Source organism: Kogia breviceps, chromosome 9, assembly GCF_026419965.1.
Source record: "Kogia breviceps isolate mKogBre1 chromosome 9, mKogBre1 haplotype 1, whole genome shotgun sequence".
Taxonomy (NCBI): domain Eukaryota; kingdom Metazoa; phylum Chordata; class Mammalia; order Artiodactyla; family Physeteridae; genus Kogia; species Kogia breviceps.
This window is the reverse complement of record NC_081318.1, coordinates 68,380,507-68,408,330: the sequence shown is the minus strand read 5'-3', so window position 1 is coordinate 68,408,330 and position 27,824 is coordinate 68,380,507. Positions and strand designations below refer to the sequence as shown.

The following is a 27,824-nucleotide window of genomic DNA, read 5'->3' as shown; positions in this document are numbered from 1 at the left end:
GTCTGAAGTCAGGCAGCATGGTTCCTCCAGCTCTGATCTTCTTTCTCAAGCTTGTTTTGGCTATTTGGGGTCTTTTGTGCTGCCATACAAATTAAAAAACTTTTTGTTCTAGTTTTGTGAAAAATACCATTTGTAATTTGATAAAGATTGCATTGAATCTGTATATTGCCTTGGGTAATATGGTCATATTAGAATACTGATTCTTCCAATTCAACAACAGGGTGCATCAAATACGTTTTTAGGAAATCTTATGGGAAATTCCTTAAGAAAGTGTTCTATGGACTAACAAGCTTGTGGTTTGTACTAACATGATAAAGTCTCTGAGAAGTTCTATGGTAAAGGAAGTTCACTTGCCTTACTCAACTCTTCACAGTTTATCTGTGAAGATAAACTATTATTTTCCATAATAGCTGTTGTTATCTCAAAGGACTATTTCTTCACACTTTGAGGAATTATAATGAACTATAGTCATCTTGTATGAACTCTTTTTCCAGATAGAACTATTTATTAAGCATCAAGATAAGTTTGTTCTATATTTTTATTTACATCTCAAAGTTTCCAAAATATTCCTTAACTTAAAATACTTAAATCATTAGTCATGTATGTGTTTCAAATATTTTTTTCACCTATTGTAAGAGAACTATATTAATATATTCTCAAATCAAATCACAATATTTGAGATTTTTTGGAACTAAAAAGATGGTTAGATTTCGGATGGTCTTCTCCTTCACCAGTCATTTGAGGAAACTGTAGCCTAGAGAAGTTTAAGAAATTTGTAAATATTACAGAGCCATTCTGTAGTGGAATGAAGGTTTAAAAGGGAATGTCTTGAGTAAGAGCCCAGCATTCTTTTGTTGTTCACTAATCTAATCCATTGCTTAATAATGAATTTATAAATAATGAAACTGATCTTGTTGTGATGACAGCTGAGATTTTTCATGACTTAAAGTTCGAAATAAAAACTCTAAGAGTTTACGGAAATGTCTGATTTCAAATATATCCTCATTACTAAACGTTGTTGAAATGGTATTTGGCCTAATTGAGAACAAAAGCTTTAAAATAATTCAGAAATAAAATTGTAGTATTCTGAAAACATGTTTTTAAAATATCTCATCTTTTGGAAATATTAACTTTATAAAACCCAAAATGTAGAGTCGAAGTCTGATTCTTTTTCTTCCTGTTTTGTTGTTTAGTTTTTCATTTAATAAAAAGTTTTCTTACAACATGAAACCACTCATGGGGATCAAAGTCATTGGGAGAACACAGCAGATTGTGCTTACTCGTTGATTCTAACCACTGGTTTACGAATAAGTTGTTTTCCTAGGGCAGAGCCATTTCCGTCTGTTAGGAAATAGGGACCTTAAAAACTTGTTTCCACAATGGCATAATATCATAGCTCTTGCTTTACTAACTTTGAAAAAAATCAGGAGATACTGTCAACCACAAAATAATAAAGTAAAATTTAAGAGGGAAAATGTATTCTTTCCCCTTCTCATATGAAGTTACTGTCCTTTACTATAATTTCATTTGGTTACTCAGAATGCCATAATAACACAGTGTTTAGGAGCTGTAAATATATAAAGGCACATGCTCCTACATTTCTTTTACTTAAAGAAAGTGAGTATTTTTGAATATATTAAAAAACCTCTTTACTTCCAGGAAATACACCCAACCTTTTCAAGATTAAGGAAATAACATACATTGTATGCTATGTTAACGAGACAATATTAAATGTGAAATAGAAGTCCAGTGGACTTAGCTCCAACATGTCTATAACTTTATCATCATGTGGAAAAATTAATGTTGCAAAGTCAAACATGGCAATAAAATGTATAGAATAAGATATATTTGCTAGAAATAAGGCATATTTGCTGAAGGATAGACTCAAAATATTGAATCATTAGTAATAGTATACGTTATGTTGAGAAATCCTATGTGCAAATTTACAATGTTTTAATCTCTCAGATATTCTACTCTCCACTGGCCCTCTTCATACCACCTTCAGTCTATGCTGTTCATCTTCAGTTCAATCTCCTCTACCAGTTTTGGATCCACACAAAGGTAATTTTTTTTCTCAAGTTTTATACCTAAGTAGCCTAAAGCAACGTCCTAGAAATCCACTAGCAGATGATTTATTGTGTAAGAAAAACCTTTGTCTGCCTTCTTTAAGGAGAAACATGTGTTCATTTTTATTCCTTTTTACTGAATATATATTGCAACATTTATAAGAAGCAATGAGGCCAGTTGGTCTCAATTAAATAAAATAATTTTTGAACTGTTAAGTACCAAAATGTTTTAATACTGTACTCAATACAATATCTTCCTGTATTACAGTTTATTAAACATAAAGATGTTGAAATTCATTTCAATTTAGAGATAAATTTATATATATATTTGTGAATATTTTGTTTATATATTTAATATATACTAGTTATAATTTATATGTATAATATAATTTATTGTTATATAATGAACAATAATTATATAAGATATATAATGTTTTTACATTTTTATTTATATATACATATATATATCAATAGGTGGAAACTGCTTGAAAACTCCTTGAAAAACATTTAATGCTTAAAGAAATTATCTAAATATTTTTTTATTGGAAATCTTCCTCTAGTTTTAGAGTTTAGGTTTTATTTAAAGAGTGTTCAGTAAGGTTTTTCTTCCAGAAAAGTGAATAGATATAATTTCTTGGGTCTTCTGTGGTATTTCAAATTGTCGGACTTGAATGTTTGCAGATAGACCATTAAGCAACTGATTGTTTTATGAACTATCATACTGATCTGGTTGTTAAATACCAAAAATCACAGACCCTGAAAAATTCTTACTTATGCACATTAGAACCCTTTCAAGCATTTGGTATTTATCAGAAGCCTTTTGAAGTTCTAGAGGAAGCATGCTGACAGGTGTTGCAACTGGTTGAACACTACCACAAATCACAGCTGCATTAGATGCCAAAGCTTGATACAACAAAGTGCATTATTTCATTAATCTGCAGTATTTCATGCTACTGATTTACTTGGAATAAAGAGACTGTTACCATGACTTTGGACGTATGTGGCATTATTTAAAGATCTGTCATGAAATAGTATTGCATTTTATGGTAGCTGACATACATCAAACAGTCAATACTACAACCATCTGAAAGAGTTGTTGAGGCCAATTCTGACTCTAGAGGTCAAAGACAAATTTGTTTAAATCAGTGGAGGGAAGCTTTCTGATGATTTACATGGAGGGGTTAAAGGAGAAATACATTTTTATAGCAGCTCTGGTCCAGGTCATGCCATGTGTTGGGTCTGGTATTAGTCTGGATACAGAATAATGGTGCCTAAGTAACTTTCGCCTTTTCCTGTGGCCCTCCGAGAAGCCCATGAGCCAGGGCTTGAGTTCTATACTAAGAAGTAAACGGGGAGTAGAGGAAAGCCAGTGGTCAGACATTTCTTTTAAGCTCAGAAGCTCCATGTGGCTTCATTCTAACTTGAAAGCAATGCATTAGAGCCTCTCACTTGTGTTGTACTTTAGACTTTACAAGTATTGTACGCGTATAGTTACTACAGTTCAGCGGCACAGAAGTAAGAGCATACCTTCTGAAATTAAGGTTTGATTCTTGGAATTTTAAATTATACATTAGCTGTGAATACATTTCTAAAAGTTTTACAGCTGTGTACTTAATTGCATTAATTATTATAGACAGCATACTACCATTTGTTTACGAATAACAGAACCACTCAGGAAGTAGAGCCAAGAGATTTGTAGCAGTGGCTGCTTCTGGAGAGAGGAGCAAGTGATATAAAGAACTGGAGTGAGGAGAAGACTTAACCTTTTTAAAAGAAAAAAAAATATTATCATGCTTTTGCCCTACTTTTTAGAGATGAATATATATTAGATTAAGAAATAACAAATAGGGGCTTCGCTGGTGGCGCAGTGGTTGAGAGTCCGCCTGCCGATGCAGGGGACACGTGTTTGTGCCCCGGTCCGGGAAGATCCTACATGCGACGGAGAGGCTAGGTGCGTGAGCCATGGCTGCTGAGCCTGCGTGTCCGGAGCCTGTGCTCCGGAACGGGAGAGGCCACAACAGTGAGAGGCCCGTGTACCACACACACACACACACACCCCCAAAAAAATAACAAATAAAAACGAAAACAGTGGCCTTCACCCTAGAAAAATACCCACTTTGTGACTCTAAAATATGTTAAGCCCTTTAGGCCACTTTGGCACTGTTTAATTTCAGGCATCATACTTGGGTCTCCATTCATAGAAATAATATATGAGCCATAGATGTGGAAGTGTTGACCAAAGAGCCCTGTACATACCTGGATGGAAGTTTGATTTCTTACAGTTATTTCACTTCTGCTGACATCCATAAAATCACTTTTCACTCTGAGGGGAATCTGGCCTAAAGGAAGTACGATTTTCTAAAAGTGAAGAAAAGTTTATTCACTTCAATCAGATGAGGATAAGAGGAAGAAAAAAAAAACTAGCAACATGTTTTTGAAAGATTGTAAATGAGACATAAAGAAGGTCATATAACGAACTAAAGAGTTTATAACGAAATTTTCTACTTAGTTTTGAGTTACTTCAATGAAGAAACAATAACATCTATCTCTTCCTTTTTTTCAAAATTACAAAACATTCTGCTTAAAACTGTACACTGTTGCTTAATTTTTATGACAACATTTTTGTTTATTGTTCATTCATCTAAAGTGTCTGCAGTCCATAGTCAATTATACGCTTTTCTTGTGAGTTTGCTAAATGTAATTAGAAAAATATTTATTTAATACATGTTTTAAACTTAGTAACTATGGAATATTGGAATTATTTTTTAAGCTATTAGATGATATTTGGGTGTCAGCTGATTTAGATAATACAGTAATGGTAGTAACTTTATCTGTTACCTTTGATTTAACTTAAATTTGCTATCATATTGTTCATATACATATCAGATGATGCTTGAGCAAAGAAATATAAAAATAATTACTTGGTATTGAAGATTTGAACCATATGATTCGATGATTTTTATAGTGTTAAACTGAAGCTTCTACATGGAACATTATTTTCAGTTACAAACATGAGTGATCTCTTTATGTACTAATATGGACAGATCTCCAAATAAATCAAGTTACATAACAGGGTATAGTGTATACTAATATTTATATGTTAAAAAAGAAAACAACTCTATGTTTTATATGTTCACATATGCCTAAAATGACTCTAGAAATACATGTGGTTAGCCAACTGTTTTCCCAGGGGAGGGATATTTGGGATGCCTGGGAGATAGGATTACAATGAAACGTTAACATTAATTTTACCCAGTCTAATGTGGGTTAAGAGCTATCTTTTGGTGGTAATACTTCCCTAATAACTAACAATGTTGAACAGTATTACATGTATTTATTGGACACTGATACATTTGTTAACGAACTGTTCAAACTCTTATTTTTTAAGTTGTTTGCCTAATTGATTTGTTAAAATTCTTTATAGATTCTAGATATAAATCAATGTCAAATATATGTATTTTAAATATATTCCCTCAGCTTGTAGCATGCCTTTTTATTTTCTCCCTGATGACTTTTCATGAAAAGAAATATTAAATTTTGAAGATTAATTTATCATTTAAAATTTTTATGGTTAGTTTCGTTGTATTTTCTCTAAGAAATATTTGACTATCACAAACTTTCAAATAAATTATCTTACGATTTCTTTTGGAACTTTCTGAACTTTAATTTTCTCTTTGGGTCTGTAATATTGGAACAAATTTTTGTGAATGGCATTTGGTAGGGGTCAAAATTCATTATCTCTATGCACACATCCTCTTACTCCAGCACTATTTGTTGTGGAGACTTTCTTTTATCCATTGAGTTATATGGGTTCTTTCTTGAAATGAAATTGGCCATATATATGGTTGGATCTAATTTTAGACTTCTCTTTCATTGATTTATTTGTCTCCTCTTATACAAATCCCTAACTTTATAGATTACTGTATCTTTATAGGGAGAATTGTTTGTACAAGTTGTAAACTAATTTAAACTTCTCTAGGCTGTCTCCCATGTACGATTTTATGGGCTTTTATTTCTTTCTTTCCTGTATTTATGTTATTTATTTTTCTTGCTTTATTAGAGTTCACAGACAGTGTATTTTAAATCAAATTTTGGAAAAAATTTCTGGTCATTATTTCCTTAAAGATTATATCTATACCTTTCTCTCTTTCCTCTCCTGGGACTCTAAATACATGTTTATTAGATGACTTGATGTTGACTCACAGATCAATAATGCTCCATAATTTTTAAAATTTCACTTTTTTTTCTTATTTAGATTGGATAATTTCGATTAATTTGTCTTCACGTTCATTTACCCTTTTACTTGCTCTTACCAATCTGCTTTTAAGCCCACTAGGTGGATTTCTCACATCAGATATTATGCTTTAAGTTTTAGAATTTTTATTTCTCTGCTGAAATTGTCACCTATTATGACTATCTTTTCCTTTAAGTCTTAATTATAATAATTATGTTTAAATTCTGGTTTGCTAATTCCAACATCTGAGTCATGCACAAGTCGTTTGCACTTCAATCGGCTTTTTCTTCCTCAATATGGATCACTTTTTTGTCTTCTTTGTATATTTAGTAAATTATTACTAGCCAGTCTTTATGGAAAACTTGTTGTAGGGACTCCAGATTCTTCTATGTTTCTCTGACCATTTATTTATTTTTTATTGTAGGAGGCAGCAGAATAATTAGCTAACTGTCTTGTGTTTTTGGAGGCTTTGATGAACACTTTGACAGGACATCCGTCTTTTAGTACTGGCTTTAGTCCTGGGGCGTATACCTTATCTTTGGTGGTCTTTAATATTAGGACAAGGCCTATCTTTTCTTGTTTTTGTTTTATTTTTTAGGGTTTTTTTCTTTAATTAATTAATTTATTTGTATTCATTTTTGGCTGTGTTGGGTCTTCATTGCTGTGCACCAGCTTTCTCTAGTTGCGGCGAGTAGGGGCTATTCTTCGTTGCAGTGTGTGGACTTCTCATTGTTGTGACTTCTCGTGGTGCAAATTGTGGGCTCTAGGCACGGGGTCTTCAGTAGTTGTGGCACATGGGCTCAGTAGTTGTGGCTCACGGACGCTAGAGTGCGGGCTCAGTAGTTGCGGTGCACAGGCTTAGTTGCTCCACTGCATGTGGGATCTTCCTGGGCCAGGGATCAAACCCGTGTCCCCTGCACTGGCAGGCAGATTCTTAACCACTGTGCCACAAGAGAAGCCCATTTTTTAAATTATCACCCTTCATTTTTCTTTTTTTTTTTTAACATCTTTATTGGAGTATAATTGCTTTACCTGTTGTGTTAGTTTCTGCTGTATAACAAAGTGAATCAGCTGTATGTATACATATATCACCATATCCCCTCCCTCTTGTACCTTCCTGTTTATTTTTGTTTTTATTTCCATTTCTCTAGGAGGTGGGTCTAAAAGGGTCTTACTGTGATTTATGTCATAGAGTGTTCTGCCTATTTTTTCCTCTAAGGGTTTTATAGTGTCTGGTCTTACATTTAGGTCTTTAATCTAGTTTGAGTTCATTTTTGTATACAGTGTCAGGGAGTGTTCTAATTTCATTCTTTTACATGTAGCTGTCCAGTTTTCCCAGCACCACTTATTGAAGAGACCGTCTTTTCTCCATTGTATATTTTTGCCTCCTTTTAAAAGATAAGGTGACCATATGTGTGTGGGTTTCTCTCTGGGCTTTCTATCCTTTGCCATAGATCTATATTTCTGTTTTTGTGCCAGTACCATACTGTCTTGATTACTGTAGCTTTGTAGTAGTGTGAAGTCTGGGAGCCTGATTCTTCCAGCTCCGTTTTTCTTTCTCATGATCACTTTGGCTATTCGGGGTCTTTTGTGTTTCCATACAAATTGTGAAACTTTTTGTTCTACTTCTGTGAAAAATGCCATTGGTAGTTTGATAGGGATTGCACTGAATCTGTGGATTGTTTTGGGTAGTATAGTCATTTTCACAATGTTGATTCTTCCAGTCCAAGAACGTGGTGTATCTCTCCATCTGTTGGTATCATCTTTAATTTCTTTCATCAGTGTCTTATAGTTTTCTGCATACAGGTCTTTTGTCTCCTTAGGTAGGTTTATTCCTAGGTATTTTATTCTTTTCATTGCATTGGTAAATGGGAGTGTTTCCTTAATGTCTCTTTCAGATTGTTCATCATTAGTGTATAGGAATGCAAGAGATTTCTGTGCATTAATTTTGTATCCTGCTACTTTACCAAAATCATTGATTAGCTCTAGTAGTTCTCTGGTAGCATCTTTAGGATTCTCTATGTATAGTATCACATCATCTGCAAACAGTGACAGTTTTACTTCTTCTTTTCCGATTTGGATTCCTTTTCTGTTTATTCTCTGATTGCTGTGGCTAAAACTTCCAAAACTATGTTGAATAATAGTGGTGAGAGTGGGCAACCTTGTCTTGTTCCTGATCTTAGAGGAGATAGTTTCAATATTTCACCATTGAGAACGATGTTGGCTGTGGGTTTGTCACATATGGCCTTTATTATGTTGAGGTGGGTTCCCTCTATGTCTGCTTTTTGGGGAGTTTTTATCATAAATTGGTGTTGAATTTTGTTGAAAGCTTTTTCTGCATCTACTGAGATTATCATATGGTTTTTATCCTTCAGTTTGTTAATATGGTATATCACATTGATTGATTTGTCTATATTGAAGAATCCTTGCATTTGTGGGATAAACCCCACAAGATCATGGTATATGATCCTTTAAATGTTCTGTTGGATTCTGTTTTCTAGTATTTTGTTGAGGATTTCTGCATCGATGTTCATCAGTGATATTGGCCTGTAGTTTTCTTTTTTTGTAACACCTCTGTCTTGTTTTGGTATCAGGGTGATGGTGGCCTCGTAGAATGAGTTTGGGCGTTTTACTCCTTCTGCTATATTTTTGAAGAGTGTGAGAAGGGTAGGTGTTAGCTCTTCTCTAAATGTTTGATAGAATTCGCCTGTGAAGCCACCTGGTCCTGGGCTTTTGTTTGTTGGAAGATTTTTAATCACAGTCTCAATTTTAGTGCTTGTGATTGGAATGTTTATATTTTCTCTTTCTTCCTGGTTCAGTCTCAGAAGGTTGTGCATTTCTAACAATTTGTCCATTTCTTCCAGTTTATCCATTTTACTGATATATGGTTGTTTGTAGTAATCTCTCATGATCCTTTGTATTTCTGCAGTGTCACTTGTTACTTCTTTTTCATTTCTAATTCTGTTGATTTGAGTCTTCTCTCTTTTTTTCTTGATGAGTCTAGCTAATGGTTTATCAATTTTTTTTAACTTCTCAAAGAACCAGATTTTAGTTTTATTGATTTTTGTTTTGATTGATTTTGTTTATTGATCTATTGTTTCCTTCATTTCTGTTTCATTTATTTCTGATCTGATCTTTATGATTTCTTTCCTTCTGCTAACTTTGTCATTTTTTTGTTCATATTTCTCTAATTGCTTTAGGTGTAAGGTTAGGTTGTTCATCTGAGATTTTTCTTGTTTCTTGAGACAAGATTGTAATAAACTTCCCTGTTAGAACTGCTTTTGCTGCATCCTATAGGTTTTGGGTCGTCGTGTTTTCACTGTCATTTGTTTCTAGGTATTTTTGATTTCCTCTTTGATTTCTTCAGTGATCTCTTGGTTATTTAGTAGTGTATTGTTTAGCTTCCACATGTTTATATTTTTTAGTTTTTTTCCTGTAATTGATATCTTGTCTCAAAGGTTGTGTTCGGAAAAGATACTTTATAAGATTTCAGTTTTCTCAAATTTACCAGGGCCTGATTTGTGACCCAAGGTATGATTTATCCTGGAGAATGTTCCATGTGCATTTGAGAAGAAAGTGTATTCTGTTGTTTTTGGGTGGAATGTCCTATAAATATCAATTAAGTGCATCTTGTTTAATGTGTCATTTAAAGCTTGTGTTTCCTCATTTATTTTCATTTTGAATGATCTGTCATTGGTGAATGTGGGATGTTAAATTATCCTACTACTATTGTGTTACCATTGATTTCCCTTTTTATGGCTGTTAACATTTTCCTTATGTATTGGGTTACTCCTATGTTGGGTGCATAAATATATACAATTGTTGTATCTTCTTGGATTGATCCCTTGATCATTATGTAGTATCCTTCTTTGTCTCTTGTAATAGTCTTTATTTTAAAGTCTATTTTATCTGATATGAGAATTGCTACTCCAGCTTTCTTTTGATTTCCATTTGCATGGAATATCTTTTTCCATCCCCTTGCTTTCAGTCTGTATGTGTCCCTAGATCTGAAGTGGGTCTCTTGTAGACAGCATGTATACAGGTCTTGTATTTGTGTCCATTCAGCCAATCTTTGTCTTTTCGTTGGAGCATTTAATACACTCACATTTAAGGTAATTATCAATATGTATGCTCCTATTACCATTTTCTTAATTGTTTTCGGTTTGTTTTTGTAGATCTTTTCCTTCCCTTGTGTTTCCTGCCTAGAGAAGTTCCTTTAGTATTTGTTGTAAAGCTGGTTTGGTGGTGCTGAATTCTCTTAACTTTTGCTTGTCTATAAAAGTTTTAATTTCTCCATCAAATCTGAATGAGATCCTTGCTGGATAGAGTAATCTTGGTTGTAGGTTTTACCCTTTCATCAGTTTAAATAGGTCCTGCCATTCCATTCTGGCTTGCAGAATTGCTGCTAAAAGTTCAGCTGTTAACTTTGTGGGGATTGCCTCGTATGTATGTTTTTTGTTGCTTTTCCCTTGGTGCTTTTAGTATTTTTTCTTTGTATTTAATTGTTGAAAGTTTGATTAATATGTGTTGTGGCATGTTTCTCCTTGGGTTTATCCTGTATGGGACTCTCTGTGCTTCCTGGACTTGATTGACTATTTCCTTTCCCATGTTAGGGAAGTTTTCAACTATAATCTCTTCAAATATTTTCTCCAACCCTTTCTTTTTCTCTTCTTCTTCTGGGACCTGTATAATTTGAATGTTGGTGCATTTAATGTTGCCCCAGGGGTCTCTGAGACGGTCCTCAATTCTTTTCATTCTTTTTTCTTTATTCTGCTCTGTGGTAGTTATTTCCACTATTTTATATTCCCGGTCATTTATCTGTTCTTCTGCCTCATTTATTCTGCTATTGATTCCTTCTGGAGAATTTTAAATTTCATTTATTGTGTTGTTCATCATTGTCTGTTTGCTCTTTAGTTCTTCTACTTCCTTGTTAAATGTTTCTTGTATTTTTTCCATTCTATTTCCAAGATTTTGGATCATCTTTACTATCATTACTCTGAATTCTTTTTCAGGTAGACTGCCTGTTTCCTCTTCATTTGTTTGATCTGGTAGGTTTTTACCTTGGTCCTTCATCTGCTGCATATTTCTCTGTCTTCTCATTTTGTTTAGCTTACTGTGTTTGGGGTCTTCTTTTCACAGGCTGCAGTTTCATAGTTCCGTTGTTTTTGGTGTCTGCCCCCAGTAGGTGAGTTTAGTTCAGTGGCTTGTGTAGGCTTCCCGGTGGAGGGGACTGGTGCCTGTGTTCTGGTGAGTGGGGCTAGGTCTTGTCTTTCCGGTGGGCAGGGCCATGTCCAGTGGTGTGTTTTGGGGTGTTTGTGAACTTAGTATGATTTTAGTCAGCTAATAGGTGGGGTTGTGTTCCTGTCTTGCTAGTTGATTGGCATGGAGCATCCAGCACTTGAGCTAGCTGGCTGTTGGGTGGAGCTGGGTCTTAGCATTGAGACAGAGATCTCTGGGAGATCTCTCACCTATTGATATTATGTGGAGCTGGGAGGTCTCTGGTGGTCCAGTGTCCTGAACTTGGCTCTCCCACCTCAGAGGCTCAGGCCTGACACGAGGGCAGAGCACCAGGACCCTGTCAGCCACATGGCTGCTAGTGTTGGAGTATCTTCTGCAGAGGTGTGGGGTGGCTGTGGCTCACCATGGGGACAAGGACACTGGCAGCAGAAGTTCTGGGAAGTAATCCTTGGCAAGAACCCTCCTGGAGTCCGCCATTAGCCCCACCAAAGAGCGTGTAGCCTCCTTTTGTTTGTTTGTTAATGAAATGCATAAGGTGTTTACAGAGCCCCTTTAACTTGGTAGAATATGAATTCTCAATTTTCTCTTGCCAGTACCAGGTAGCAGTTGAAATTCCTGCTCATTACCCTCGTAACTTTTCAGCAAGTTCCTTAATGTCTTGTCCCATGCATGAATAATATAAGAGTCAGCCAAGACTCTTAATTCAAGATTCAGGTTTGAGGGCCGTTTGTGAGCTGATGATGTGGCTCCTCCCCTTGTGGTGCCACAGGATTTCTCCTTTCAATTTGCAGTCACTCTTGCAGTCTCAAAATTTGATCTCTGACTTCTAACGTAGTGGGACCAGCACTTTCTCTTCAAGCTCTACCACCTCCAGCTCCCCTTTTCCTTGCAATCAGGACATGACTTAGTGTGGCCATTCTAGTAGAATCCTACTGTGCAGACTATATCCACCAAGAACAAACATCACTGTTTTGCCATCACTTGCCATCAGTGATCTACTTGACAAGCTGTGAAGAAAACAAATTCTCATCAGCAACACCATAAAATCATGCAACTGCCCCAGTCAGATCTTTTCTCTGTGGATATATTCATGATAGACCTGTACAGTAAGGGTCAGTAGAAATTAGCATACAGGAGAACTGCAAAGTGTAATGTGCACAGTTAGAAAGCATGAGAAGCATACAGTGGTATTTTGAAGCAATATAGCTAGTGAGACTATAGAAGCCAGAAATTTGCAGAAGCCAGGGCAAATAGAGAAGAATAGGAAAAAGTAACATGATAGCAGCAAAAACAAGAGAGTGGTAGCAGCATGAGCAGAGATTTAGGACACCTGAATTCTTGATGATATAACTAATAAAGTATTTTTCTTATTGCCCCGTTGCATCTAACATTATGTTTGTTGTGGAAGTTTGGCAGTGTTTATCTATTTTTCAATATCTTATCAGGTCTACTCAAGACCCAGTCATGTGTAAAAATTTAGCTCTCTTTTACCTAGCTATATCTATTTTAATATATCTTTTTAATAAACCATTGAGAAAGAATGAAATATGTAATATTTGTGATATAAATTTTGTCATAATTGCAGAGAAACGTGTTTATCTCACATCTCTGTAGCTGTTGTTTTTGCCCTTTGTGTAGGTGGGAAATGTATTGGAATTATTAAGCTAGTCAACAAGTCTTTTTCATTAAAAAATTTATATTCGTTTTGCATAAAGAAAAGTGACATCTGGGAAGACATTCTTGAATATTTCATGTACTATAATTATTTAAAATTAAATATGAGTATTGTAATCACACAATTATTCATCTCAAGTGCTTTTTTTGAAACACGATAAAAGTAAGAAATACCATTTGCATACTGTAAACTGTGTTTTCCTTTTGGGGTCTTAGAGGTTAAATTACCTTAATTTAAATCCTGACTTCATTTATTACGATCACTGCAAATTTGTGTGTGTTTATTTTTAATTAAAGTATAGTTGATTTACAACGTTGTGTTAATTTCTGCTGTATAGCAAAGTGATTCAGTTATACATATATATATATTTTTTCATATTCTTTTCCATTTTGGTTGATCACAGGATATTGAATAGAGTTTCCTGTGCTACACCATAGGACCTTGTTGTTTATCCATCCTATGTATCCAAATGTATCCATTTATCCATCCTTGCATCTTCTAATCCCAAACTCCCAGTCCATCCCTCCCCAACCCTGCCTCCACCTTGGCAACCACAGATCTGTTCTCTATGCCTGTGAGTCTGTTTCTATTTCATAGATAAGTTCATTTATGTCATATTTTATGTCACATGTAAATTATATCATATGGTCTTTGTCTTTCTCTTTCTGACTTACTTCACTTAGTATGATCATCTCTAGGTCCATCCATGTTGCTGCAAATGGCATTATTTCCTTCTTTTTTTTGGTTGAGTAGTATTCCATTTTATATATGTACCATTCATCTGTTGATGGACATTTAGGTTGTTTCAATGTTTCGGCTGTTGTGAATCATCACTGCAACTTTGGACTGTTTACCTTCCTATGCCTCAGTTTCCTCATATGTAAAATAAAAATAGTAACACTACGTAGCATTGTTGTGAGGCTTATAAAAGAGTTCATGTTACAATCTGTTGAGTAGAACAGTTGGCACATAAAAAGTACTAAAAAATATTTTCAGTGCTATTATTATTGTTATTATTTCTGCACTCTAGATACCTGTTTTATTGTATGTCACTTACTATCCATTCCTAGTCATCATTATAATTGTGTATATTTTATGACATATTTTAATATAATACATACTTTGTTTTGTATGAATTACTAATAAGAATAAATGCAGTTGGATTCTTTTGTTTTTTAAAAAATTTATTATTTATTTATTTATTTTTAATTTTTGGCTGTGTTGGGTCTTTGTTGCTGTGCACGGGCTTTCTCTAGTTGTGGCAAGCAGGGGCTACTATTCGTTGCAGGGCATGGGCTTCTCATTGTGGTGGCTTCTCTTGTTGTGGAACACAGGCTCTAGGTACACAGGCTTCAGTAGTTACAGCATGTGGGCTCAGTAGTTGTGGCATGCAGGCTCTAGGGCGCGCAGGCTCCATAGCTGTGGCACATGGGCTCTAGCATGCAGGCTCAGTAGTTGTGGCGCACAGGCTTAGCTGCTCTGTGGCATGTGGAATCTTCCTGGACCAGGGATTGAACCTGTGTTCCCTGCATTGGCAGGCAGATTCTTAACCACTGCACCACCAGGGAAGTCCCATGCAGTTGGATTTTGAACTTGAATAATTAATTAATGCACAAATTTACTTTAGGAAAAAAAATTCATTCTTAACTCTAAGAGTTTCAGATTGTTATCATGAAATGCATTGTTCAGGTTTTTTAAAATCTTTTTTTTGTGTGATTTAGAAACTAATCAATATAAAACATTTTTAAATTTGCCAAGTTCAGTATATCTTGTTAAATATTTTAATTATTATATCCCCACAGACATTCACTGAGCTCCTAGCCTATTACATTCCTACTCTTGCATGTAATAACAAAAGCCAAAATTGGGTTAAAGACAGGAATAATGAGATGCAATATTCTGGAAGGAGGAAAAGTATCTGAGTTTGAAAGATATTAAAAAAAGACAAATTGGGCTTCCCTGCTGGTGCAGTGGTTGAGAGTCCGCCTGCTGATGCAGGGGATATGGGTTCCTGCCCCATTCCGGGAAGATCACATATGCCGCGGAACGGCTAGGCCCGTGAGCCATGGCCGTTGAGCCTGCGTGTCCGACAGGCTCCACAATGGGAGAGGCCACAACAGAGAGAGGCCCGCGTACCGCAAAAAAAAAAAAAAAAAAAAAAAAAAGTTTAGCAGAATAAACAATTACAGTCATCCCAGGCCAATAATTCTGTTACTGATAGCTGTTATTGGCTGAGATATCCCAAAGAAAATATGATTAAATGACAGTTCTGTTTGTCTATTAACTTATTTCATTTTGTATATTACATACTTAGCTGGCACTCAGTTTTTCAGCATTTTATTAAATTATTAGATTTATTATTTATTTTAAAATTAAATTTACCTTATTTTATTGCATTATAAAAATGTTTGAAAATATTAAATTTTAAGTATCTTAACAAATATTATCTCATTAAATCTTCAAAGCAACTCTATGAAATACGAATACTATTTCTTCCAGTTAAATATACTAAGTAACTTATTCTGGGTCATGTGATTGGTAAATGTCAAAGCTGGGCTTTGTATCCAGTAGTCAGGATCCAGATTCCTTTTTCTCATCCACTATACTATACAGCTTCCCTATAGATGGGTCATTTCTGATCCTAATGTTATAATAAAATAGCTACCATGTATTAAGCACTGAGTATGTGCAAAGCAAAAATTTTTCATTTAATTCCCATAAAATAATTTGAGTCACTAAAGACCAATTAAACTTTTACAGGTTGTAAAGAATTAATGTAAGTTCAAATAACTTCAGTTAATGGAGCTTTATTTTAAGGGGACAACATATAGAAGTACATGCAGCAGGAAACCATACCAGAAATTTAACAGACAATTTTAGAAAACTGAAATTTTTATATTCACTAACTCTGTGAGCAAACACCATCCCTTTTAAAGCTAAGAATATTGAGATTCTACAGTTTATATAAAGTAACATAGCTGGCTCAGAGCTAATTTTTTGCCATTACTCACACATCATACTTCTTCAAACAAAATTTTTGATTACATCTCAGCATAGCATGGCAGAATGCCACAGGGTTCATAAAGAATCAATATGGTACAGTGAAAAGATCATGGCTATCGGTTACTTGAGACAGAACTCAGTTGTAATATTACCTATACCAAACTGCTGTGTGACCTTCAGACACATCTACTTGTCCCTCTTAAAATTTAATCTATTCTCAGAGGCTGCTCCTGCTGAAAATTCTTTGGTGATGTTCCATGACTTGCTGAGTTAAGTCTAAATTTCTTGCATTTCATGTTTCTCACGCACTGACTTTCAAATAGATCTCCTGGTATATATCCCATTACTTTCCATTCTGTACAATTCAGTCAAACTAGACCATTTCCATTTCCCAAATACATCTGATATATGATCATTGTAGTGCCTCTCCTTTTTATATTTTCTACATGTTGCTATTCTATACATTTTGCAAGGCCCAACTCAGTTCCCTCTTCTCCATAAAGTGTTTCCTTTATTAAGAGCAAACACCTATGTAGCTCAGACCATGTGTCAGTCACTATGTTAAGTATTTCACAAGATGCACTTATTTGATTATACAATATATTTACTAATGCAACCCTACTGTCCCCGTTCAAAATGAGGAAATTGAACTATATAGAGATGAACTTGTTTAATGTTGTTGCAGCTAGTTTGTAGTAGATCTGTGATTCAAAACCTGGTAAACAGGGACTTCCCTGATGGCGCAGTGGTTAAGAATCTGCCTGCCAATGCAGGTGACACGGGTTCAAGCCCTGGTCCAGGAAGATCCTACATGCCGCAGAGCAACCAAGCCCGTACGCCGCAACTACTGGGCCTGCGCTCTAGAGCCCGCAAGCCACAACTACTGAGCCCACGTGCCATAACTACTGAAGCCCGTGTGCCTAGAGCCCGTGCTCCGCACCAAGAGAAGCCACTGCAATGAGAAGCCCATGCACCACAAAGAAAAGTAGCCCCCACTCACTGCAACTAGAAAAAGCACGCGCGCAGCAATGAAGACCCAACGCAGCAAAAATTAATTAATTAATTAATTTAAAAAACAAAACAAAAAAAACCTGGTAAACAATTCTCTCTCCTTTCCTCCTTTGAAGTCCTGTATCATTTATTTCACATCTCTTGGTACCTGTGTTAAGTATATAGTCTGGAAAATAATACGCTTTCAACCAATAGCAAGTATGAAAAAGCAAAAAAACAACCAAAACTAAACAAACCCTGCATATTGGAACACAGAGAGAGAGCTAATAGAAGCAAGTGTAACTGTTGCTGGTCACCCGCATGCATTAGAATTATTTGTTCTTACTCAAGATATAGAATCATGGTCCCGTTCTGAGAACCACAGAATCTAAACCTCTGGAGAGCAAGTGTAGGAAACTGCATTTTGAGCAAGCTTCTCAAGAGATTAGACTGAACATTGTTGTGATGAAGTTTGAGCACAATGAATGCAAGAGCTGACAGTAAACTTCTTGAAGACAAAGACTATGTTTTATACCTCTTTGTTTTCCCATTGTCTTAAACTTGGATGATTATCAGTAAATATCTTTTTCATGAATGAATGAATTGATCATGTTAACCACATTCTTTATAATATGTGTACATATTGAAGAGAAGGAGAAACAAGAAAAGAGTACCCATGGCAAAGATTTGAATGAGAGAGAATGTACTGTGGAATGAATTGTGTTCCTCCAAAATTCATATGGTGAAGGCTTAATGCCCAAAGTGATGATATTTGGAGATGGAGCCTTTAGGAGGTAATCAAGTCTTGAAGGTGGAGCCCTCATGATGGGATTAGTGCTCATAGAAGAAGAGACAAAGAGGAGAGGATACAGAAAGAAGGTGGCTTTCACAAGATGCTGAATTTGCTGGCACCTTAATCTTGGACTTCTTACCTTCTATCACTGTGAGAAATAAATGTTTGTTGTTTAAGCCACACAGTCTATTGTATTTAGTTACAGCATCCCAAACTGACTAAGACATGATGTACAGTTAAAAAATAAATAAGTAAATCTTTAATAAATTTTGAGGGATAAGGGGAGAAGTTGTCCTTTAGCTTGTCCTGAGAAGGAAAATATGCAAATAGGAGCAGGGCAAATTAATTTATGACAAACAGATACTTGTAGCTTCCAAACAACTAATTGAGAAATCATGCTATGATATTTGACTTTAAGCAATTGGTATTTACAAATATTTAACAGACTAAAATTTATAATGAGTGACAGGAGATCTGACCTATGAGACTGTAAACATTAAAATGCAGATTTATATCTAATGCTTAGTAACTGCCAGGTACATGGTCAGTAATCACTGACATTTGTTGATTAATGAATGTAAAAGCGACACTGAAATTGGGAATATGATCATCATGGCAGACACAATGTACTGAGCCTTAGAACGAGTCAAACATTTGGAATATGTGTAAAAACTTCCTGAACTCTCAGTTTATCAGTTACCGTCTTTAACATGATGTTACTACCACCAATAACAATGTGGTTCCTTTTCTCACTGAGTGACCAAACTGGTAAATATAAAATGATGTTACACAAGAATGAAGTTTTACATAGTTATGCCTATGAATATTTCCCATTTTTCTTAGGTCAATTTAATTGGTGTTGCTTTTAAAAAGTCACTTGGAATCTACCTCCCTTTGAAGGAACACATTCAGCAGCTACTTACATTCATTTTTCTAAGGAAAAGTTAAAAGTGTTGCTCAAAATGTAAGCTGAGATGAATTCAAATAGAATGCTAACTTGTCCACCTCTTGTCCTCTTGTTTGAGGAATAATAGAATCATAAGTGACAAGAGTCAGCCTTTAAGGTAATTTATTGCAAACACAGTTCTTTAAATCCCTTGTTTATTGTATAAACATAGCCTAGTCTCATTCCTCTTAAAACCAAGCTTTTAACTCTTTAACCCTATGGTATGGATTCATCAAAAATTTACTCCCTATGAAGCTCTTTATGATCTCAACAGTCCTGATTCCTCCAGATTGTTTTATTTCCAAACTATAAATATTTTTTTTTCACTTCTCAGTGTGGAAATTCAGCTACCTCCATATTACATGCTTACTGAAGTAGAAAACTGCCTAATCAGATAGGAAAACATTTGGCTGTGAATAAATCAGCATTTGTCGAGGATTTCAAAGTGTGAAAGTAGGCAGACAAGCCCAGATCCTAAGAGCTCTGCTTTCTCTTGCTTCCCTGTAGAGAAATCAGAGGCTAATATGGCCTCCACTACCATCTGTCTAAATACTTGAATGTGTTGTCTTGAATTAACACAGCAGATCTAGTGGGAGGTATAATTAAGATTTTATTTTTACATCTCATCACCAGATGCTCTACAATATAAATGTATCCATAAATGTCAGATTGATTAAGTTTTTAATAAGGAAAACAATGGGTGTTTAAAGATCAACTAATTCAGAACAAGAAGTAAAATTATTTTAATATGTTGACTTGTAGTGTTTATGGATTTTATCCTTTTTCTAAAACTTTAAGTGAGGAACTGCTATAGATTTTCTTGAGGGAGAAAAACCTATTCATACATATATATATATATATATATATATATATATATATATATATGCAAACAATAAAAATCTAACATTGTCACTCATTCTACCTTTAAATTAATAGTTAAACTACCTGCTAATAAATTGTAATTTCCATTGTTTTACTCTGTGACCTTTCAAAAGATCTTAACACAGTACTTTCCATAAAATATGCACTCAGTAAATACCTATTGAATAAATGAAACCCACATAGGTTATTTTAATTTCCATACAGTCAGATGAAGTTTATGAACAAGGGAGAATTCTCTACAACATTCTCTGGCAACAAGCAATGGAACTGTTTGCAAAGCAGCACTATAGAAAACTAAGCAAAAGCATTTATCTCTATTAAGGGTAATTTTCAGCTTGAGACCTGGAAAAGGAACTCAGTTTGCTTCTTGTTAAATAACTCTTGTGCCAGTTACACATTCAGATTTATTGTAAGCTCAAATGTCTGTGCTGTGCATTGTAATTGAAAACAAAACAAAACAAAACAAGAATGATTTTCTCATCCTTCCCCCCAAATCACAAAATTTTATGAGAAAGATAAGTTTTTAGAAAAGCTTTGTTTCTGAAATAGCTTTACCTTTCCATTGAAGAGAACATTGGGCTGTAAATAAGCTTCCTGTGTGAAGAACCTGTATATCACTTTATTTCTTTTTGCCTCTAAAACCTAATAAAGTTCATAGAAATTCAATAAATGTTTGCAGAATGAATGGAATCCCTGACAAGAGACTTCTTGCTCTGATTATTCTGCAAGTAGCTTTAATAAAAGACTTTGATAAGGACTTATAAATACAGGTTTTAATCCTCTGAAACAAATTATTTCCAACCCTAATAGAAAACCCTTATTAGTAGTTTGGTACCTGAAATTGTCATTGATTGGTATTTGAGTTTGTATTTAATATTTAGTATATATAATAAATATATTTAATAGGAATAAGTATATGTATATACATTAATATTTTTGTCTTTCAGGTTTTTAAATCTGTAAATGGGACTAAAATACTGGAGGGCATTATTGAAAAGTCATAGAAATATTTATGATCAATTACTTTTCAAAAAGATATGCATGAGCCTGTAGTTAATTGTAAAGATCTTTCCAAATAAAAGATTCTCCAAATTTTTAATACAAAAACACCCATGCATACACATATATATAGATAGGTAGAAATGTAGATAGATAGATAGATAGATAGTTGAAAGAAAGAAGGAAAAAGTTAAAAAGAGAGAGAGGGGAAGAAAGGAAAAAAGGAAAGAAGGAAGAAAGAAAGAAAATTAGATGAGAAAAAGGCAAGTAATCATAATATAACTGTTAGTCCATTTAATTTTAGTTTGGGTTTGCACTGAATCTTGCCACTAATTTACCTGAAAAGTTTTGCTGTTTTTAGTCTGCACTTCAAGCATATGTTTCTTAGTTAAATATAACATGACAATGATTTTTATATCAGATGATAAATGTATTGGGAACTGGCTTAGCATTTCCCTAAAATACTGATGCAGTGAAACCCACAGGCCTGCAGTGGTATGGGTCCCTCTGGAACATCAATCACGCATGATGCTGTAAGGAGAAGTCTTGACTACTTAGAGTCAATGTCGTCACTGTAACCTACGCTCATCTGAATGCAGGCTTTTTTCTGCTATGGAGATTTCATTTCACTTCACCCTCAACCCAGTTACCCCTCAGCATTTATCATATTGTTAGCACATTCATTTTTATAATGAGAATTCTGTAAAACACATGCTTTTAAAGACATATTTTCCCTATTATAATTTTTTCCTCTCAGACAGCATGCGTGAATATTTGTAAGCGTCTCTGATTTGGAAAGAACTTTACATATAACTATAAGCTCATGCCTTCTTTCTTAAAAGTAAGTTGTTATAAGGATTTCTATGGCCTTTCAATAATATATTTTAGCATTTTGGTGCCAGTCTGCAGATAGAAAAACTGCACGGTAGAAATGTAATATGGTATTCACATATTATTCTGAAATTGGAAAAAAAAATAGAATTAAGAGTTTTTAAAATTAGAGTTAGAAAGTCTCTTCCCTATCCTCAATAGTCAAAGTGAGGTGAGAGGGGGCAATTTTCTAAGCAATACAGACAAATGAAATACTTTTCTCTTGAATTAATCACTTTTGTTGAAAGGAAAGCTTGTCATCCAACTTGACCATCCGGTAATTATTTCTGTTTTCTTAAGTGAACTATAAAAATCTAACTCATGTTTCCCAATCAGAAGAATCCATGAAACTAATTAAGAAATGTATAGAATGGACTAAATTACTTTTATAAGAAATAATTTCAGACAAGACGCTAATTTAGAACACTTACTTTGATGCTTGTAGAGGTCAACTCTAAGAGATTTTTCAGTTTCAATTGGAAAGACCTACTGAGGTATGTTTTTCATGTAATGTAAGGTAGTGAGAAAACTTCTGAGAACTATATCATGGAAAGAATTAATTGCAATCGGTTCATAATAGACATTTAAACATTTGATTTACCACATGTACTTAGTTTATCAATTTCCAAAGCCAAATGATTTCAGGCTGGTAACCTACGTACTATGAAGGTGTCATCACTCTGTTAGACTTCTAGGTTATCCAGCTCGCTCAAAGTGTAACTGGAGGGTGGGTGGGGTGCGGGTGTCATGAGAACTCGCAAAGGAAATTTCAAAAGCACTTGATGACATGGAAACTACATTTTCTATTTCTGATTCATTTCATTGAAACTGAAGCCCACACAAACCAGTGCTAAGAGAGCATAAAGATAATTCAACTGCCAATGATTATCATAATTCAATTATCTCATCATCTAGCCTCTGTGATTTTCTGTGTGTGTGGTTTTTTTTTGTTGTTAGCCCTTTATTTTAGTTATTTATCTTAATTTTTCACCTCACTAAAACAAAAATTATGTTTGGTCTCACTTTCCTGGCTTTAAACTCTAAGAACACTCCAGACTCATGTTTTGCCTCTAGCCTTGGCAGTAACTACCAGGCTCACTCCCTATTGCACCCCTTCCTCCAACTTCCCAATTAGAAGACAGAAATTATACAGAGCCTCCCTCCTGAACTCCACAAGACTAGAACACAGTAAGACATTCATACCTACACAGAGTTTCTCCACCTTGGCACTATTGACATTTTGGACCAGATAGCTCTTATTTTTGGGGAATGTCTTGTACCCTGTGGGGTGGTTAGTGGCACTAAAACCTACTACTCAGTAGATACAATACACTTTCCCCAGCTGAGACAACCAAAAATATCTCCAGACATTGCCACCAGTCGCCTGGGAGCATAATCACCCCTGTTTAAGAACCATTACTATAAAGGCAGAAGTGTGGAGGGCAGTAAAGTTGATTTATCTACCCAATATAATCTTGCTGAAAAATCACTATGTGCAAACCAATGTTATATGTGCTGTGAGAAACTTCAAGAAGGGTGAGGCCCAGTTTCTGTCTTCACAGAAATGAACACAAATAATTAGGACATAGGACAGACCGACATCAAAAGTAGTGGTATCTTGATATGTACTCAGAGAAAGGAAAACAAAATTCCCTTTGGAAAAATCCAGAAGAGTGCTTGGAAAATTTAGCTAGGTCTTGGAGGTAGAGCATGATTCCAACAGGTCAGGATGGGACATGAGGGTCTTAGAGGCAAAAGAAAGAACATTGGGATAGGTCTTGAGGAAAAATGTGAACAGCTTTGAATTCCAGTTGGTTTGGACTTTATTTAGTTCATTATGAAGATCCTTTTATTTGAGTTCATTTTAGTTGTGATGAGAGGAAATGACATGATGAAATGACACTATGAAACACATGGTTCCTGTTCTCTTACTTTTACATTTAACTCTTCTTCCCTACATCCACCATAAATTGTGGAGAGAGAAATAAGGAGTTTGTGACCACTCCAGCAAATCCAGTCCAGAGCACTTCTGCTGGATAAAGGTTAATCAATAGAATGGATGGAGCTTATAATTATAAAATTGTTACTTTTATTATTTATTTATTTTTAATAATTTATTATTAAACAGTAAAAACAGCTTAAGAAACAATCTTTTGGAAAACAATGATTTCACAAAATAGACAGAAAAAAATGTTAAAGTTACTGTCTTTGAAAATTGGGTGGGAAATTAGCACCCAAGTTTTAATAATACAGAAACTAAAAACACAATATAAATAAGAAGGGCAAAGGCAACAACCTAAAGCACTCTGTTTAGGACATTGATTCTTTTTTTTTTTTTTGTGGTACGTGGGCCTCTCACTGTTGTGGCCTCTCCCGTTGCGGAGCACAGGCTCCGGACGCGCAGGCTCAGCGGCCATGGCTCACGGGCCCAGCCGCTCCGCGGCATGTGGGATCCTCCCGGACCGGGGCACGAACCCGTGTTCCCTGCATTGGCAGGCGGACTCTCAACCACTGCGCCACCAGGGAAGCCCTAGGACATTTATTCTTAACCTCTGGGGACTTATGAATCCCTTTGAGTATATTATGAAAATGGTAGTTTTTCCCCAAGAAAATACCCACAGTCACATATTCATAAAATTTGGTATGACACTTCAGGGTATTCCTGGCCTTCTGAAGCCCATAAATGGCCCTTCTAGGCATCCATGGCCCTCAGATTATAAAACCCTGATAGAAAACTACAGTCTACAAGACACAGACCGTTGCTTCAGAGACCTAAGAAGCCCCAGAAGTGCCTAAAATACCATGAGCGCAATGTAGAACCTGGGCTCTTTCTAAATAACTGGATTTCATTTGGAAATGTAGTCAAAAAGCCCTTAGTTATCATTTCCCGTTAAAGTTCTAAAAATTTAGATTTCTTTTACTTGATGGAAAATGTGCTATATCTCTTAAAGCAACATGATAGAAAAATAGAAGGATTAGTGAGTTGAAACTGAGAAGACTTTAGGGCTTCTTCTAAGAGGTTTAAAGTTGGATTAGTAATTAACTTCTCCGAGCTTCAGTTTTATGCTTTTTTGTAATAGAGTATTGCACTATATTATTTTTAAGTCCTCTATATGTTCTAAAATTTTATAATTTAAATTAACTCATCTAAATCTTAGAAAAAGCAAGACAAATAACTTCTAAGAATGAGAATAGCTCCAGTTATTTTCACAGTAAAATATTTTTAAGAAGTGATTCAAAGCTAGATGCGGTTGAATTTCTAAATGACTGAATTTGCAAAAGTGGGTGATAAGTCGTCACACTCAGCTCTTATTAGTTATTAATTACTTCTCCATGACTTTGAACCAGAAGGATTTACTACAAGAGAGGTTCTGACTGGGCTGTCTGAATGATGAATCACTTCCCACACCGAGGTGGTCTTCCCCAGCTCCAAGGTACTCATAGGCACTACAAGGAAATTTAACTCTGGTTGCCTATGTTATACTTGGCATTTTACTAAAAAAAGAAAAAAAAAGGAATTTTCAATATTGATATCACCATGCTTTAGCCTGCAGAAGCAAAAGATTTTCTTTGAGGAAAAGTACTTGACATTAAAAAAATAATGCCCTCAGCCAAGGCTCCAATCAAATGAATTCACTTACCATTTGTGTGGCTTTAAATCTGGCTGCACACACGCCAGGACCAAGGATTAGAAATGCATCTGGGTAGCAGAAACCAGTTAGTGTAGTCTCCTCTACCCCCTTTTGTTGTCTGTTTTTGTAACATATGTTAGCCACCAAAGACACAAACAAGGATAAAATCGTTTTCTCCTTTCCCATCTGGTTCTCTGCCAGAGATACAAAGCCTGAGCAAAGCATCAGATTTCAATGTCCTGACTGCTGAGAAACCCCCTTCTTGCTCTCTATCCATCACCATTCTTCTTCTCAACAAATATTTTTCCACCAGTACGAAGCAATGTAGTCCAATAAAATTAGGGGTTATTTCTACTTACTCCCCCCCAATTTCTGGTCATTAATAGTGCATTTGTGGGATAATATTTTTGCCTCTTATTTCACAGGACTGTGGTCTGATTTAAGGGCTATATATTCACAGTATTTTGAACTCCTGAAATTAAAAATTGCAGAGATTTTTTTTTTCATGTATAAATGAGTTCTGTTGTATGAATCAACCAAAAAGTCTTATGGATCAACCAAAGAAGTCTGTTGTTTGGATCTCATAATACATTTCTTATGGATAACTTTAAAAATGGCTATAGAACTCTAGATTAGAAAAGAGAGACAAGAAGAAAGAGAGAGAGAGGGAGAGAGAGAGAGATAACATATTACATATCCTCTGCATTGCAAACATTTGCATCCTTTGCATGCCTGTACCGTAATGGAAACCGAGAACCCCTTAGAAGCTGGGCAGCAGGGAAGGAGGCAAGGAGTGTTTCTTTCAGGTGTGCATTGAGTCTAATAAGGAGATGCTGGTGACACCTGCCCTATGAAGAGATGCTACATTGTTATGTGGCAACGCTGCTGCTGCTTCTCCTTCAGGAACGTGCAGGACCCCACAAGCTGAGGACCGTGTGGCTCCTGCGGCTGTGCACGTTTGCAGAGCAATTTTAAATTGGGTGTTTCAGTGTCAGAAGTTGCCAAAAAATGACTAAACCCTGCTATATAAAGAGTTACCACATAGATGTATGTTTGGGACTATAGGGATCTATCAATATTAATATTTTCAACTGACTGAGCATTACTATATATTACTAGAGTAGTAATTTATTTAAATTTGTCTTAAAAATATTAAAACATTCAGAAAAGTAGAGAGATTAATAGAATGAATGTTTCTAGCTCCATAACTTCAATTTAAAAATCATTATGATATCTTGTAATAACCTATAATGGAAAAGAATCTGAAAAATAATAGATAATAGATAGATATGTATGACTGAATCACTTTGCTGTACACCTGAAACGAATACAACTTTGTAAAATCAACTATATTTCAATAAAAACACTATGATTTTGATTCATTTTCATCAGTTATTCTTTTTTCTTTTTCCTTTTCATTGCCAAATATGATGAAGCAAAACCTAGATCTCATGTCATGTATACTTTAGTTATACAACTCTTAAGAAACAATTACATTTTCTCATGCAATGACAATGCCATCATAACTCCTAATAAAACAGTATCTTTATCGTATCATACTATGTTTATAATCAGTTTTCTCTCATTGCCTATAAAATGCCTTTTATATTTGGTTTGTTCAAATCAGTATCTAAACAAGATCCCCACAATATGTTTGGTTGTTATGTATCTTAAATATCTTTTCATCCGAAGCAGTCCCAGCTCCCTGTTTTTTCTCATACCACTGACTTGTTGCCAAATTCATGTCAGTGTTATGATTTCAGTGACTATTTTTCCCCTTAAGTATCATTTAACATATTACTTTATTCCTTATATATCCTTTAAATGGAAGTTAACTTTAAAGGTGAGTAATTTCTTAAAATATCATGACAGTGTATTGATTTTGTCATAAATAGGCTCTAAGAGATCTATTTAGATTGTGATTAAAGAAAAGTAAAAGACTTATCTGCCATGGTTGATGGAAGAAAGAATAATGTAATTGAGATTAAAAGCGTTCCCACATTGTCCAATATTAACTGTATGACATAATGGATATCTTAAGTATGGCCTGCTGTTCTAATTTATGGTAACTACCTGGTTTCTACACTCCTTAGAGTGTGCAGACTCTGGCATAGGGGATTCTTACTGAGAAATGTTGAGAGAGAACATTAGAGAATAATAGACACGATTTTAAAGGGTCTCTAATTCCAAAAAAGCCCCTTTACATATTTGACTTTGAATCATGCCTCAGAAATGGACTGGAAGATGGGGCATCTACCGTAAGAGAACATTTAGGAGTCTGAATAAGCAAAGATCACCGTAATGCAACTGCAATACCAAGTTACTGCATGACTGATTATTGGGTGAAACCAACTCCAGAAAATGGGTATAATACTGGGTTTCCCTTTGCTGAGTTATGCTCTGTTAACATAAGTCATCAAAGACATAGCTGATAGGTGAAGAACATAAAATGACGTGAAACTCGAAAGAAGTATGCCTTGGCAATAGTAGCATCTA

General features: G+C 35.1%; 1 protein-coding gene across 2 annotated transcripts in view; it reads left to right on the top strand.

The window, feature by feature from the left end:
- The window catches only part of AGMO (alkylglycerol monooxygenase), a 339,122-nt gene that overhangs the window by 118,327 nt on the left and 192,971 nt on the right, over positions 1 to 27,824 (top strand). For both annotated transcript variants that reach the window (XM_067041684.1, XM_059073960.2), the window contains exon 5: positions 1,966 to 2,061. In XM_067041684.1, coding sequence (XP_066897785.1) covers positions 1,966 to 2,061 — 96 coding nt within the window. The remainder of the gene's footprint in view (positions 1 to 1,965; positions 2,062 to 27,824) is intronic.